The sequence below is a fragment of the Sander lucioperca genome, chromosome 10 (assembly GCF_008315115.2).
Source record: "Sander lucioperca isolate FBNREF2018 chromosome 10, SLUC_FBN_1.2, whole genome shotgun sequence".
NCBI classification, from domain to species: domain Eukaryota; kingdom Metazoa; phylum Chordata; class Actinopteri; order Perciformes; family Percidae; genus Sander; species Sander lucioperca.
This window is the reverse complement of record NC_050182.1, coordinates 17365256-17379174: the sequence shown is the minus strand read 5'-3', so window position 1 is coordinate 17379174 and position 13919 is coordinate 17365256. Positions and strand designations below refer to the sequence as shown.

The 13919-nt window shown below is 40.3% G+C and overlaps 1 protein-coding gene across 2 annotated transcripts; it reads right to left on the bottom strand.

Moving 5' to 3' along the window:
• Positions 1–716: 716 nt before the first annotated feature.
• On the bottom strand, positions 717–13023 carry LOC116057912. 2 transcript variants are annotated; one of them, XM_036006724.1, is made up of 13 exons: positions 12613–13023; positions 10212–10327; positions 9899–10055; positions 9325–9517; positions 9047–9127; positions 8333–8413; positions 6951–7031; positions 6285–6365; positions 4870–4950; positions 4258–4338; positions 2360–2497; positions 2099–2251; positions 717–1242 (listed from the first exon to the last, which is right to left on the bottom strand). In XM_036006724.1, exons 1-13 carry the CDS (start codon positions 12879–12881, stop codon positions 1039–1041), a joined length of 1716 nt encoding a protein of 571 aa, XP_035862617.1. In that variant the 5' UTR covers positions 12882–13023; the 3' UTR covers positions 717–1038. The 2 variants fall into 2 exon arrangements, with proteins under 2 accessions (XP_035862617.1, XP_035862618.1); XM_036006725.1 differs by lacking the exon at positions 12613–13023 and having other exon boundaries at positions 10212–10593.
• Positions 13024–13919: the final 896 nt, after the last annotated feature.

Here is a 13919-nt window from a genome sequence, read left to right as displayed (position 1 = left end):
ACCTTTGTAAAAAATCAGGCAATAAAAAGAGCAGTTCCTAATCACAAATACCACTTCAATTTAACAGAATTCAAAACTTTTTTCTCCATGCTAGTTTTTTCGCCACTTGTGGGGCTCGTTTCTAGCATTCAGGACTTGTGAGCTCCACTCACACATATTCCTTGTTTTTATACATTAGCAGGGACCAATGTTACTATCTGGAGACTTTAATGGTTTCTCTGGTTTGTCCTTGATTACCAAAGAATCTACAGGACCAACCAATTAAAATCCCTGGTTAGCTCAGTCACTACCATGTTTGGCCTCATCTTGACAAGGATCATCTTTAGGTAGACAGCGCATTAACATGATATTCAAAAAATGAGCTCCTACTCAACATTTCCAAAACTATGGAGACTCTTCCAAATCAGCCCCAAATGCCATTTTAAATTAACATTGTTGTTTCTAGGGGTAACTATCAGTAATATTTTACATAAAACCTTGCATAAAAAAACTACAAAATGCTTTGTCTTCAATGAGCATGTATTTTTTAACATGTATTTGAGTCACTACATTTACTTCTCACATGTATATGAAAATCAAGTATAAGTCAAGTAAGTAAGTAGAAAGAGGGATAAGTAAAAATAATAATAAAAAAAAGCATGCTCACAACTTGTCATGATCTCATTACAATCCAAAAATGATTTCCTTGGTAAAAAAAAAAAAAAAAAAGTTGTTAGTATAAGAATAAAAAGTATAAAGAACTATCCGTCCATTTAAACTTAAATTTAAAGTGGAAAAAAAACATTTATATAAACTTTTTCTTCAAAAGTTAATATTATGGATTGGTCTGGATCAGCTTTTTATATTGAAGACAAAAAATAACTAACAGGACAACACAAGAAGAATACAAGGAGAACAAAAACTACTAAAACTGCCTTGCAAATGCGGTTCCCATGCCACTTCGGGCTTGGACCCCTAATTACTAGAGAAAGAGCACAAACACTTTTAGGGGTTCTCCCTCCAGCCTAATGTTTCTACCCGTTTAGTGAAGTGCTGTCACTATAGTTTTCTTCTCCTCAGGGCAGTAATTCGATTTTTGATGAAGAATTTAACTGCTTTCCAGTCTCTATTTGCAAGGGCTTGAGGTTCGGCAGTAATGCAGCGCTGACAGTCTGCTTTCCTTGGAACTTGGCTCATCATGATGCATTCACATGCATGCACATTCCTCTGGTGTCCAGCTTCGTTTGGCAGCAGTTTGTTTACCTACGTAGGCAAAGAAGAACATGTTATAGGTTTGAGAACTTTATATCTTAATCTGAACTGAAACACAATTGGATTGATCATCTAAGTCATTCATTGCAGTACTGACTTGTTTCAGAGATCGCAAAAGGACTTTTCCCAGTCACTGAGAAATATACATGGGCGTCAGTTTGGTTTGAAATGTGCTGGGGACAGAGACGCATTCAGAAGTGCATTTTCATAAGTGCTAGGTACAATAACGCATTCATTTTTTTCTCTTTCGCGCAGGTCATGTTTTGAAAGACGCTGTCCTGTAGCTTACTAAGTAAATTAATAAAAATGTATACAAAAATGTGATGATGTCCGACACGTTTTATGAAGAAGAAAGCCTTTAGTTTTCAAAAAGCATTAGACATATGACCCACTATGTCCTGCTTTATGTATCATGTTGACAATGTGACATGACGTGACATCAGACCCAGAGAGAGGAGCTGCGCAGGATAAAACAAAAAGACTTCTGGAGTAGCCTACTTTTGGGACACTGAATAACTGTGGAAATAGTTGCTTCTGGGGTTTTAATGCAAACGCAATCCTCTTGAATGGAGAGAATGATTCCTACAGATCAGGGGAAGTTTCAATTCAACTCCAAAAAAAATAAAAAGCATTTCAAAACGGAATCTGACAATCCCTTGAGAAAGAATCACAAAGCAAAAGTCCCTGGCTCCTTGGAGATGTTTAGGGAAAAAAGTTTATCCGAAGTTAGAGCGCAAGTGAGCGGTGTTGAAGTACGAGCAGGCGGCAGAGCCTATGCACCGTCCCATGGAATAACTGTGCAGGCGCTTCAGTAATATTGTGCAGCACAACATTTGTAGAGGCATACCAGAATGCTTTTCGTCCTTCTCAGCTTTGGAACAAGTTCCCCATCTGCTTGCACACTGGAATGGCCTATTATAGAATCCTCTTCATCGGTTTCCTCCACTTTAGTCTCATTTGAATCATACAGAGGCTCAGAAAAATCGGATACTCTATCCATCTGTAAAAAGGGTGTTATGTCAAGGTATGGTTATCCAATTTTGTTCACATTCTATTGAATCAATCACAAGGGAAAGATTTTTGATTTTTCAAAGTATCTGAGGCATACCAGAATGTTTTCACTCCTACTCTGCTTTCCAAAAATGTCATCACAGTGTGGAGTCAGAGGTTGGTCTTCGATACAATCCTCATCTGTTTCATCAGTTAACAGATAATCCACAAGGGAAACACCTTTGACAGTACACACCTAAATATAACAAAATAATCATTACGCATTAAGAACTGATGGTAAACATGTATATGGAGATACTCACAAGTTACAAAAGTTAGCTGGTATGAAAAATGTTTCTGGAACAGCATATAGCTTAAAAGGTAAGTCCATGGGCTTTTCTAAAGGTCTCAACGTGTCTCATAATAACATATGGGGTGCAGTGGATCACTTCTAAAGTGCCCTTTATGAACATGTAACAGCTCAGGAAGTGTAAAATTACCTGTAATAACTTGAAACAACTTGAGTTTAAATATTGAAAGGTGTTGAAATGATGACGTGATATTAATAATTGCGGATCCCACCAGGATAAGATTGGAAACGTGTTTGTGTGTAAGAGCACAACTGGACCCTATGGGCCCTATCTTCCACCCAGCGCAATTGACTTTGTACACCGATGCATGCATCATTCCTATTTTGCACCCGACGCACAGTGGACTTTTGCCTCCACAGATGCACGTCGGTAAATTAGGGAATGAATTTGCGCTCCCGGGGGCGGTTCAGCGAAAAGAGGAGGCGTGTTCAGGCGCAAACGTTCCCTGGTGCTATTTTGCAGTTTCAGAAAACAATTCCACCACAGACCAGGAAAAACCTGGTCTAAAGTCAGTGGCGCTAGTCTAAAGTCAGCATACACTTTGCTTCTCTCATCTACACGGACGCAGCAGTTCCCATTTTTGCAAACCATACATAAATACAAGGAAAAATATTACTGAAAATGCGCTTCAGGTGTTTGGATAGGTCAGGAGGAACTTACAGTCCTCAAAAAGTCGCAGCATTCTTTGTGGCTTGCTGTGTTTTCCACAACATTTCCATGAATCATGGATGTGTTGATGACATAAATGAGGAAATATTAGAGGACTTAAGGAGATGTGATGTTGAACTACGGCGGGATTGGACACTTGAGGGGCTGGGAGTGCCAATACGCGATGTGCTCCTGGTGGAGCGGATGGACGGAGATGGAGTGGGGGGAGGAAGGGGCACAACAGGAGCAGGTGGTGTGTTTGGAGGCCCACACTCCATGGCTGCAGCAATCCTCTCCAGACTTGAGGAGATGCGCCCGAGAGGCCGCAGCAACATCGCCACCATTAATACTTTGCCACATCCCGGACAGCTCCTGCTTCAGCCATGACGAGAACGTCGGCCTCGTTGGCTGTGAACCGCTCCTGGCGTGCGCCTGGCAAATCCGCCATCATAATAGCAATCCGCCATGGAACAAGTGCGCCTGCTTTTAAAGGGAATGTGAGATGATGCTCTGATTGGTTTATTGCACGTTACGCCCAAACCATACCTATGAGTAATGTAGCTACTTCAGACCAACCCATTTTAGATATGCGTCGGGCGCAAGAGTCATTTATCCCGCCGGTATAATAGCAACAGCGCCCGAGATCCGCCCACAAAGCTACTTGCGTTTCAGATCGTTAAAATAGGGCCCTATAACTATAAGACTTAAAACGTGTGTGTGAGAGCTCAACTGGACGCATAAGTATAAGGCTAGAAACATATATGTGTGTGTGTGTGTGTGTGTGTGTCAGGTTAACTGGTCACATGAAAGTTGACTAGAAAATTGTTAGTTCAGATTAACATTGTTCCCTCAATCAGAAGTCTACTACATCACTCAGTAAGTAACTCAGACAGAAAAGCTGTATCAGGAAAGAAATATGAACAAAATCCCTTTGTTGATAATAGAATTACATAGTGTGGAATTCAACAAATAGTTTGTGTGTACATTACTCCATTACCTGTGTGGTAGCAGCATCGATGTCTGAATCCTCATGGGATGTTTGATCAACAGGGAGCGTCTCTGTCTGGTGGCTTGTCACCTGGAATTTATATAAAAAACAAGAACACATTAAGAACTGACAGTAATCATGTATGTGGAGAGATTCACAAGTTAGAAAAGGTAGCGTGTATGAAAAATGTTACCTGTAACAACTTGGGTTTGAATATTGAAAGATGCTGAAATGATGTAAAATCACTTAAGAATGATATACATACGGGAGGACCCCACCAAGATAAGACTAGAAACGTATACATGTGTGTGAGCTCAACTGGACCCCATAAGTATACACTAGAAACATATGTGTGAGCTCAACTGGACCCCATAAGTATACCACTAGAAACATATATGTGTGTGTGTGTCTCAGGTTAACTGGTCACATGAAAGTTGACTAGAAAATTGTTAGTTCAGATTAACATTGTTCCCTCAATCAGAAGTCTACTACATCACTCAGTAAGTAACTCAGACAGAAAAGCTGTATCAGGAAATAAACAGGAACAAAATCCCTTTGTTGATAATAGAATTACATAGTGTGGAATTCAACAAATAGTTTGTGTGTACATTACTCCATTACCTGTGTGGTAGCAGCATCGATGTCTGAATCCTCATGGGATGTTTGATCAACAGGGAGTGTCTCTGTCTGGTGGCTTGTCACCTGGAATTTATATAAAAAACAAGAACACATTAAGAACTGATAGTAATCATGTATGTGGAGAGATTCACAAGTTACACAGGATATCTAGTAAGAAAAATGTTTCTGAAACAGCATATGGCGTTTTTCCATTACATGGTACCTGCTCGACTCGCCTCGACTCTACTCGACTCTACTCTACGCTCGACCCACTGTGCGTCCGTTTTCCATTGCAGATTTTAGTACCGCCTCAGCGTGGCAGGTCGTCTTGCCGGCTCGACGCACACACCAGCGCACAGTAAAACTCAGCCACTTGAGCTTGTTTTACAGTTCTGTGGAGGCTCCACGCTGAGCTTTCTCCGTAGCCTGTGTAATATGTGGCCTGATGTATACATTTGTCAGCTGGTGTGTGCATCGAGCCAGCATGTGTGTGTGTGTACTTAGGATACGGTGAAAGCTCTGCCTGGAGCCTCCGCAGAACTGAAACAAGCGGCACCGCAGTAAACTGCCATGACCTAACACGACACACACACAGAACGTGGAAGGTGTGTTGTTGCCAGAAGACACATTTAGTTTCTAAAGAAGATGGAGGAAGCAAAAAAAAACACAGCTGGCTGAACTATTTGAAAAATAGCGGGTTTGTTCAGGACACCCCCGTCTGTCACTTTCACGTCACCTTTTCGGGTCGCCTCAGCTCGCTTGGAACCTCGACTGAGGAGGTACTAAAAAAAGTACCTGTTAGCAGGTACCAGGTACTTTTTTTCGTAATGGAAAACCAAAAAAGGCGAGTAGAGTCGAGGCGAGTCGAGCAGGTACCATGTAATGGAAAAGCGCCAATATAGCTTAAAGGTAAGTCAATGGGCTTTTCTAGAGGTCTCAACAAATCTCATAATAACATATGGGGTGCAGTGGATCACATTCCAACTGCCCTTTATGAACATGTAACAGCTCAGGAAGTGTAAAATTATACCTGTAATAACTTGGGTTTGAATATTGAAAGGTGTTGAAATGATGTAAAATCACTTAAGAGTGATATACATACGGGAGGACCCCACCAGGATAAGACTAGAAACATATACATGTGTGTGAGCTCAACTGGACCCCATAAGTATACCACTAGAAACATATATGTGTGTGTGTGTGCGTGTCAGGTTAACTGGTCACATGAAAGTTGACTAGAAAATTGTTAGTTCAGATTAACATTGTTCCCTCAATCAGAAGTCTACTACATCACTCAGTAAGTAACTCAGACAGAAAAGCTGTATCAGGAAAGAAATATGAACAAAATCCCTTTGTTGATAATAGAATTACATAGTGTGGAATTCAACAAATACTTTGTGTGTACATTACTCCATTACCTGTGTGGTAGCAGCATCGATGTCTGAATCCTCATGGGATGTTTGATCAACAGGGAGCGTCTCTGTCTGGTGGCTTGTCACCTGGAATTTATATAAAAAACAAGAACACATTAAGAACTGACAGTAATCATGTATGTGGAGAGATTCACAAGTTAGAAAAGGTAGCTTGTATGAAAAATGTTACCTGTAACAACTTGAGTTTAAATATTGAAAGATGCTGAAATGATGTAAAATCACTTAAGAGTGATATACATACGGGAGGACCCCACCAAGATAAGACTAGAAACGTATACATGTGTGTGAGCTCAACTGGACCCCATAAGTACAGCACTAGAAACATATGTGTGTGTGTGAGCTCAACTGGACTCCATAAGTATACCACTAGAAACATATGTGTGAGCTCAACTGGACCCCATAAGTATACCACTAGAAACATATATGTGTGTGTGTGTGTGTCAGGTTAACTGGTCACATGAAAGTTGACTAGAAAATTGTTAGTTCAGATTAACATTGTTCCCTCAATCAGAAGTCTACTACATCACTCAGTAAGTAACTCAGACAGAAAAGCTGTATCAGGAAAGAAATATGAACAAAATCCCTTTGTTGATAATAGAATTACATAGTGTGGAATTCAACAAATACTTTGTGTGTACATTACTCCATTACCTGTGTGGTAGCAGCATCGATGTCTGAATCCTCATGGGATGTTTGATCAACAGGGAGCGTCTCTGTCTGGTGGCTTGTCACCTGGAATTTATATAAAAAACAAGAACACATTAAGAACTGATAGTAATCATGTATGTGGAGAGATTCACAAGTTACACAGGTTATCTAGTAAGAGAAATGTTTCTGAAACAGCATATGGCGTTTTTCCATTACATGGTACCTGCTCGACTCGCCTCGACTCTACTCGACTCTACACACTGTGCGTCCGTTTTCCATTGCAGATTTTAGTACCTCCTCAGCGTGGCTGGTCGTCTTGCCGGCTCGACGCACACACCAGCGCACTTGAGCTTGTTTTACAGTTCTGTGGAGGCTCCACGCTGAGCTTTCTCCGTAGCCTGTGTAATATGTGGCCTGATGTATACATTTGTCAGCTGGTGTGTGCATCGAGCCAGCATGTGTGTGTGTGTGTACGTAGACTACGGTGAAAGCTCTGCCTGGAGCCTCCGCAGAACTGAAACAAGCGGCACCGCAGTAAACTGCCATGACCTAACACGACACACACACACAATGTCGAAGGTGTGTTGTTGCCAGAAGACACATTTAGTTTCTAAAGAAGATGGAGGCAGCAAAAAAAAACACAGCTGGCTGAACTATTTGAAAATAGCGGGTTTGTTCAGGACACCCCCGTCTGTCACTTTCACGTCACCTTTTCGGGTCGCCTCAGCTCGCTTGGAACCTCGACTGAGGAGGTACTAAAAAAAGTACCTGTTAGCAGGTACCAGGTACTTTTTTTCGTAATGGAAAACCAAAAAAGGCGAGTAGAGTCGAGGCGAGTCGAGCAGGTACCATGTAATGGAAAAGCGCCAATATAGCTTAAAGGTAAGTCAATGGGCTTTTCTAGAGGTCTCAACAAATCTCATAATAACATATGGGGTGCAGTGGATCACATTCCAACTGCCCTTTATGAACATGTAACAGCTCAGGAAGTGTAAAATTATACCTGTAATAACTTGGGTTTGAATATTGAAAGGTGTTGAAATGATGTAAAATCACTTAAGAGTGATATACATACGGGAGGACCCCACCAGGATAAGACTAGAAACATATACATGTGTGTGAGCTCAACTGGACCCCATAAGTATACCACTAGAAACATATATGTGTGTGCGTGTCAGGTTAACTGGTCACATGAAAGTTGACTAGAAAATTGTTAGTTCAGATTAACATCGTTCCCTCAATCAGAAGTCTACTACATCACTCAGTAAGTAACTCAGACAGAAAAGCTGTATCAGGAAAGAAATATGAACAAAATCCCTTTGTTGATAATAGAATTACATAGTGTGGAATTCAACAAATAGTTTGTGTGTAGATTACTCCATTACCTGTGTGGTAGCAGCATCGATGTCTGAATCCTCATGGGATGTTTGATCAACAGGGAGCGTCTCTGTCTGGTGGCTTGTCATCTGGAATTTATATAAAAAAACAAGAACACATTAAGAACTGATAGTAATCATGTATGTGGAGAGATTCACAAGTTAGAAAAGGTAGTGTGTATGAAAAATGTTACCTGTAACAACTTGAGTTTAAATATTGAAAGATGCTGAAATGATGTAAAATCACTTAAGAGTGATATACATACGGGAGGACCCCACCAAGATAAGACTAGAAACATATACATGTGTGTGAGCTCAACTGGACCCCATAAGTATACAACTAGAAACATATGTGTGTGAGCTCAACTGGACCCCATAAGTATACCACTAGAAACATATATGTGTGAGCTCAACTGGACCCCATAAGTATACCACTAGAAACATATATGTGTGAGCTCAACTGGACCCCATAAGTATACCACTAGAAACATATATGTGTGTGTGTGTGTGTGTCAGGTTAACTGGTCACATGAAAGTTGACTAGAAAATTGTTAGTTCAGATTAACATTGTTCCCTCAATCAGAAGTCTACTACATCACTCAGTAAGTAACTCAGACAGAAAAGCTGTATCAGGAAAGAAATATGAACAAAATCCCTTTGTTGATAATAGAATTACATAGTGTGGAATTCAACAAATACTTTGTGTGTACATTACTCCATTACCTGTGTGGTAGCAGCATCAATGTCTGAATCCTCATGGGATGTTTGATCAACAGGGAGCGTCTCTGTCTGGTGGCTTGTCACCTGGAATTTATATAAAAAATAAGAACTAATATTGATCAAATCATATAGATCGAGCAATCACATCGATATCCAGTTACACAGACAATCAGATTAATATAAATATTGAAGGAATACAAAAGTACATGTACCATTCAGGACATTTACACACACTTTAAATCCTCAAATTGTATGTATCAGTATAAATCTAACCATCTCACCTTTTTACGCCACGGCCATTGTGAATCACCATAGTTGTAATCAATTTCTGTTCCCGCTTCAATATTCTTAACAGCAAATAAGCACAAATGTGGCCTGTCGTTGACTATGATTTTTTTCATGATGCAGTTTGGAGATTTGTGGTTGTCATTTACTAATCTTCCAAGGGATCCATCCTCTCTGGATGCATCGATACTAAAAGACAGAAGAAAAACTACACATTAACCATATTAATAATAAATATCAAATTTCATTTGATTTAAATTTTAAGTGTATACATCTTCACAGCCTTTTAAAAACACAAAACATCAGCTGTAACTGTATGACCTGTGATCGGAGAAATGCCTGATCCAGATAAAGCTCTTTCCATTAGCCTAAAATGTCAAGACTTATGTGATAGTTAAAAGTTACGAACCAAAAATGATTCACTAGAATTCACTGTTGCAATCCACCTTCCATGTGTGATTAAAATATTGATCTTGCTTTCATTCATCCATAAACTATTCAAGCTTTTGTTTCAGGTCTTTAATTAGAATTTCCCTGATCTCTACAAAACATGCGTTTTTACATGCTTACCACCAGTGACGTTTCTGCCATTGAAACTCGTACAGGAATGTATTCTGTTTATCAGAGTATTGTCTAGACTGGCAATCTTCCTTTGATAGTAGTTCACCCCTGTACTCCAAGACAAAAGCTCCCTGTTCAATGGGCTGACTCGCAAACACTCCTCTTCCTGTGAGGACACAAATATGCATACATATATATACACAAATATAAATTTGATTAGAAGAAACATTGAGGCATTTCAACCATTCTGTATGTATGTAAATGAATAGTACTGAGAAATGCACTTGTGTAATAGGCTGCCCCTGAAAGGACATCCCCGTACCTTTGTTACTATCAATAAAGATTTCTTTGAACAGAGGCTTGTCCCTTGAAGACAGAATATACGACACTGCGTCATCAGCAGGCCGTATCCTCTTCCTCCTTTTTAACATGATGGCTCTGTGAAAATCATTTTAAAATAATTACAAAGGTTTTCAACATGAGTAAACAACCTCCTCAATATCTAGTGACGGCTGACTCATTATGAATGGGTCCAGCACGGGTTGAATGCGCTTTGGCGGGTCAGCGCCGTTACACATGTCTTTTGTAGGCTATGAAATCGTTACTGCGCTAATATTTTTATGAACTATGATAATGTGGCCATGGGTCACATCTCTCACCCAGGTCCAGCAGGCTACATACCATACATACCCTTCTCGTGTCCGTGTGTGCTGTAATGCTGTCTGACGGTTCCACCGGTAGCTTAGCCTAGCACAGATCATGCAGGTAACTAGTTCCATCTAGCCTACTGCTCCGAATAAGTGACAAAATAACGCCAACATGTTCCTATTTACATGTTGTGATTTGTAGAGTCACAGCATGTACAAAAAACAACGTAACATGAGACACAGCCATCAACCCCTAACCCGTCAGACAGAGTTAGAGCACGCACAGAGATGAGAAGAGTATGTATGGACTTGTCTAACTCAGGGGGATACGGTGAATAAACTGAAGGCCCAATAAGTTGGCGTGTTCCTTTAATAACTTCTAATGTGTTTTTCTAATGTGGCGGCCGCAATAACAGAGAGTTACCAGCGTAAACACGGGTACCAATACAGGTTTACCTCTCATACTTAATATACAGCTGTGGTAATAATACAGCTTTCCCTCTCATACTTAACAATATACAGCTGTATTAATAACAATTAAAACTGTAGACAAATGTCAGCAGTTTGGACCGGCGGTGCTGTGTCTGTCTGCATGTTGCAGGTGGGCCGTGTGTGAGTGAATGAGGGGGGGGCTGCACGGAGGAGAGATCCAAACACAGGCACGGCTTTACAGAAGGAATGGATAATGTAACGCAACATTAAACCATATCGATATAAACGACATCGCTTCGTTGGTGGAGAGGCAGCGGATGCGAGGACGTTAGGTGCACCGGTGCGACCTAGGAAAAATCTTAGTCGCACCCTTACAAATTTTGGTCGCATTTCTAGAGCCCTGTATACTATTACAATACTTGAATACCCAACAATAACTCTCCAACATATTAGTAACTCTAATAATTCTACAAAATATTATAATGTTCATGTATCACAGAGATTTTGTGAGGCAAGTGATATTCTGGCATTCAGGTTAATTTATACAGGTGCTGGGGCCTAAATCAAGAACTAATCACAGAAGCAGTGTTCCCTGATTATAAAAATGACTCATTGAAATCAGTTGATGTACACAATATAACTGCTTGTGTTACACATGCACCAAAACCCTGAATATGTGTGTTACATAAGTCCCAGACTGGCTGTCTGTGTCCAAGGGAAAGAAATTAAGCAGCTCCTCCTCTCTCTCTCTCCCCCTTTCCTCCTCCTCCTCTCCTCCTCCTCCTCTCTCCCTTTCCTCCTCCTCCTCCTCTCTCCGTCACTGTCCACGTTCGGACACTTATTGGCTAACGTACTATCAAAATATCTGTTCAAACACGAATATAAATCATCTATTAATGTTTTCAGTTAATTTAATGGTGTAAAACTAAAGTGTAACTTCTTACCTTTCTAACGGTATATAATTTTAACTCTTTACTTTAGCTTCTACTTTACAAGAGCCGGCTAAAGTACGCTATCAACGGTGAATATTGCCGTGCGCTACCCTTGGCCATAACCTTTGTTGTGTTTGATTGCTAACTTGTAGCTAGCAGTCATTTCAAAAATGTTTTAGCCATCTATGATTGTTTAATTGCTAACCTTAGCTCAAAACGCCATTCACGTGACAGCCCTTGTTGTGTCTGATTGCTAACTTGCAGCCAGCAGTGAACGAACTTCGCTACGTAGGTCCATTTTTACTGTATTGACATTACAGAAGTCTCTCGTTAGCATGTTGTAAGCTACTTGTCGCAAAGTGACGCATGCACAACTCACCTCTGCACTCGTCGCAAAGTGACGCATGCGCAACTCACATCTGCACTCGACTCACATCGGGTAGTGACAGTGATGCAAATTAACTAATGATCTGTAGCTAACGTTAGCTGCTAGCGATCTTTAGTTAGCATTAGCGGCTAGCGATCTTTAGCTAACATTTGCAACTGATCAGTATTTATACTGAAACTTTCATTTTATAAAATGAAAGTTTCTCAATCTTCATGGGGAAATTGTTGAAGTGCAGTTGCAAGAAACTGGGTACCAAGTAATAAGCAATATCAAATAAATAAAGTCAAACTGTGAATTAAAATGATAATAATAAAATAACCTTACCTGTTGTTCAGAGCCAGGTGTATGTAGGCCACTGCATGTTCAGTGTTGATATGTTCATGTATCAAATCTCGCGAGACCATCTGGCATACGAGATTTAAGGCGATGTCTGATTGGCTAAAATGATACACACTTCCGGAAGTGTGTATCTTTGGTGATAGCGCAGGACAAGCTGTAGGGGGCGATATGGAGCAAAATCTCCACACACACTTATACACTTTTACCCATAATTTATCACATTGTGGGCCAAGTAAAAAAAAAGCAAGAGGCATATCAGGGGAGGCTCCAGAGCCATATTAGATCAAAATCGGAGTGGGGTCCACCATTTTGGGCCCCATTAGGGTTTTGGGCCCCATACCGTGACTGGGCTCCCTGTCATCGGACCTTGCAAAGTAAGAAACACGAGTGCACACACACACACACACACACACACACACACACACACACACACACACACATATAAGGCATTTGTTTTGCAGGATATATTCTCACATCAGGCAAGGATGGATATGAGACAAGGCATCCATTATAAGAACTTGATTGGTTCTGTGGTGGCAAACATCGCAGCCACACTAAATAGCATCACCACACATACTATCACACACAAAGTCACAAACACATACACCTCAGTGCTGCCTGGCCCAGTCTCTTTCATAATTTCCTTGTCAAGCAAAGCAAACAGCCTAATGTGAGAGGGCAAGCACAGAGTAAACAGTGGGCAGATTTTAGATATATTTCTGTAATGGAGTGATTACCCGTCAGTGAGGGACTGCACAGGGCTTTTTTTTTTTTTTTTACAATGCAGGGCTTTTTTACAACGCTCTAGTTCAACAGAATCAAAAGGAATCTTCAAATGAGGTATTAAAATTTAATTACTAGCATCCTCTGGCAGCTTAGCTTGATGGAGCACAAGTCAGTCCATTTTGTAACCTTGATGCTATTTCATTATCAGCCCATATCATTATCTATTTTAATGCGTCAGCTGAAAAAGTGTGTCTTTTTTGCTAATCAATGGTAGGACTGCTTTATGACAGCATTGTATATTTTAGTCACAAAGTCAGAAATAAAATGTGATTAAGTACTTTGATTTGCTGCATCAGGCAAAGACAAATTCCCGTCAGATTATTTTTATCTATTAGCAGGTTTTAATTGATTCTGCAGAAATGTTATTATATCACTATAAATAATGTCGATGTAAAAAAAAAAAAAAGACTTACATAAACTGTGATAGAGGATTTTATCACTGTACTGGCCCACACAAGTGTCTTTATAGCAAAGCAGTTGTCAGGATTTTGGTCAAACTCGATTAA

What these genes read in the sequence shown, in the direction of transcription:
- LOC116057912 (XM_036006724.1), bottom strand. Translation starts at nt 12,881, where the DNA reads ATGCCTCTTGCTTTTTTTTTACTTGGCCCACAATGTGATAAATTATGG. An exon ending in CACCTGGCTCTGAACAACAG is followed by an intron (nt 10,328 to 12,612) that starts GTAAGGTTATTT and finishes TGATTTTCACAG; the next exon opens with AGCCATCATGTTAAAAAGGA. An exon ending in GTAGGAGTGAAAACATTCTG is followed by an intron (nt 2,252 to 2,359) that starts GTATGCCTCAGA and finishes CCCTTTTTACAG; the next exon opens with ATGGATAGAGTATCCGATTT.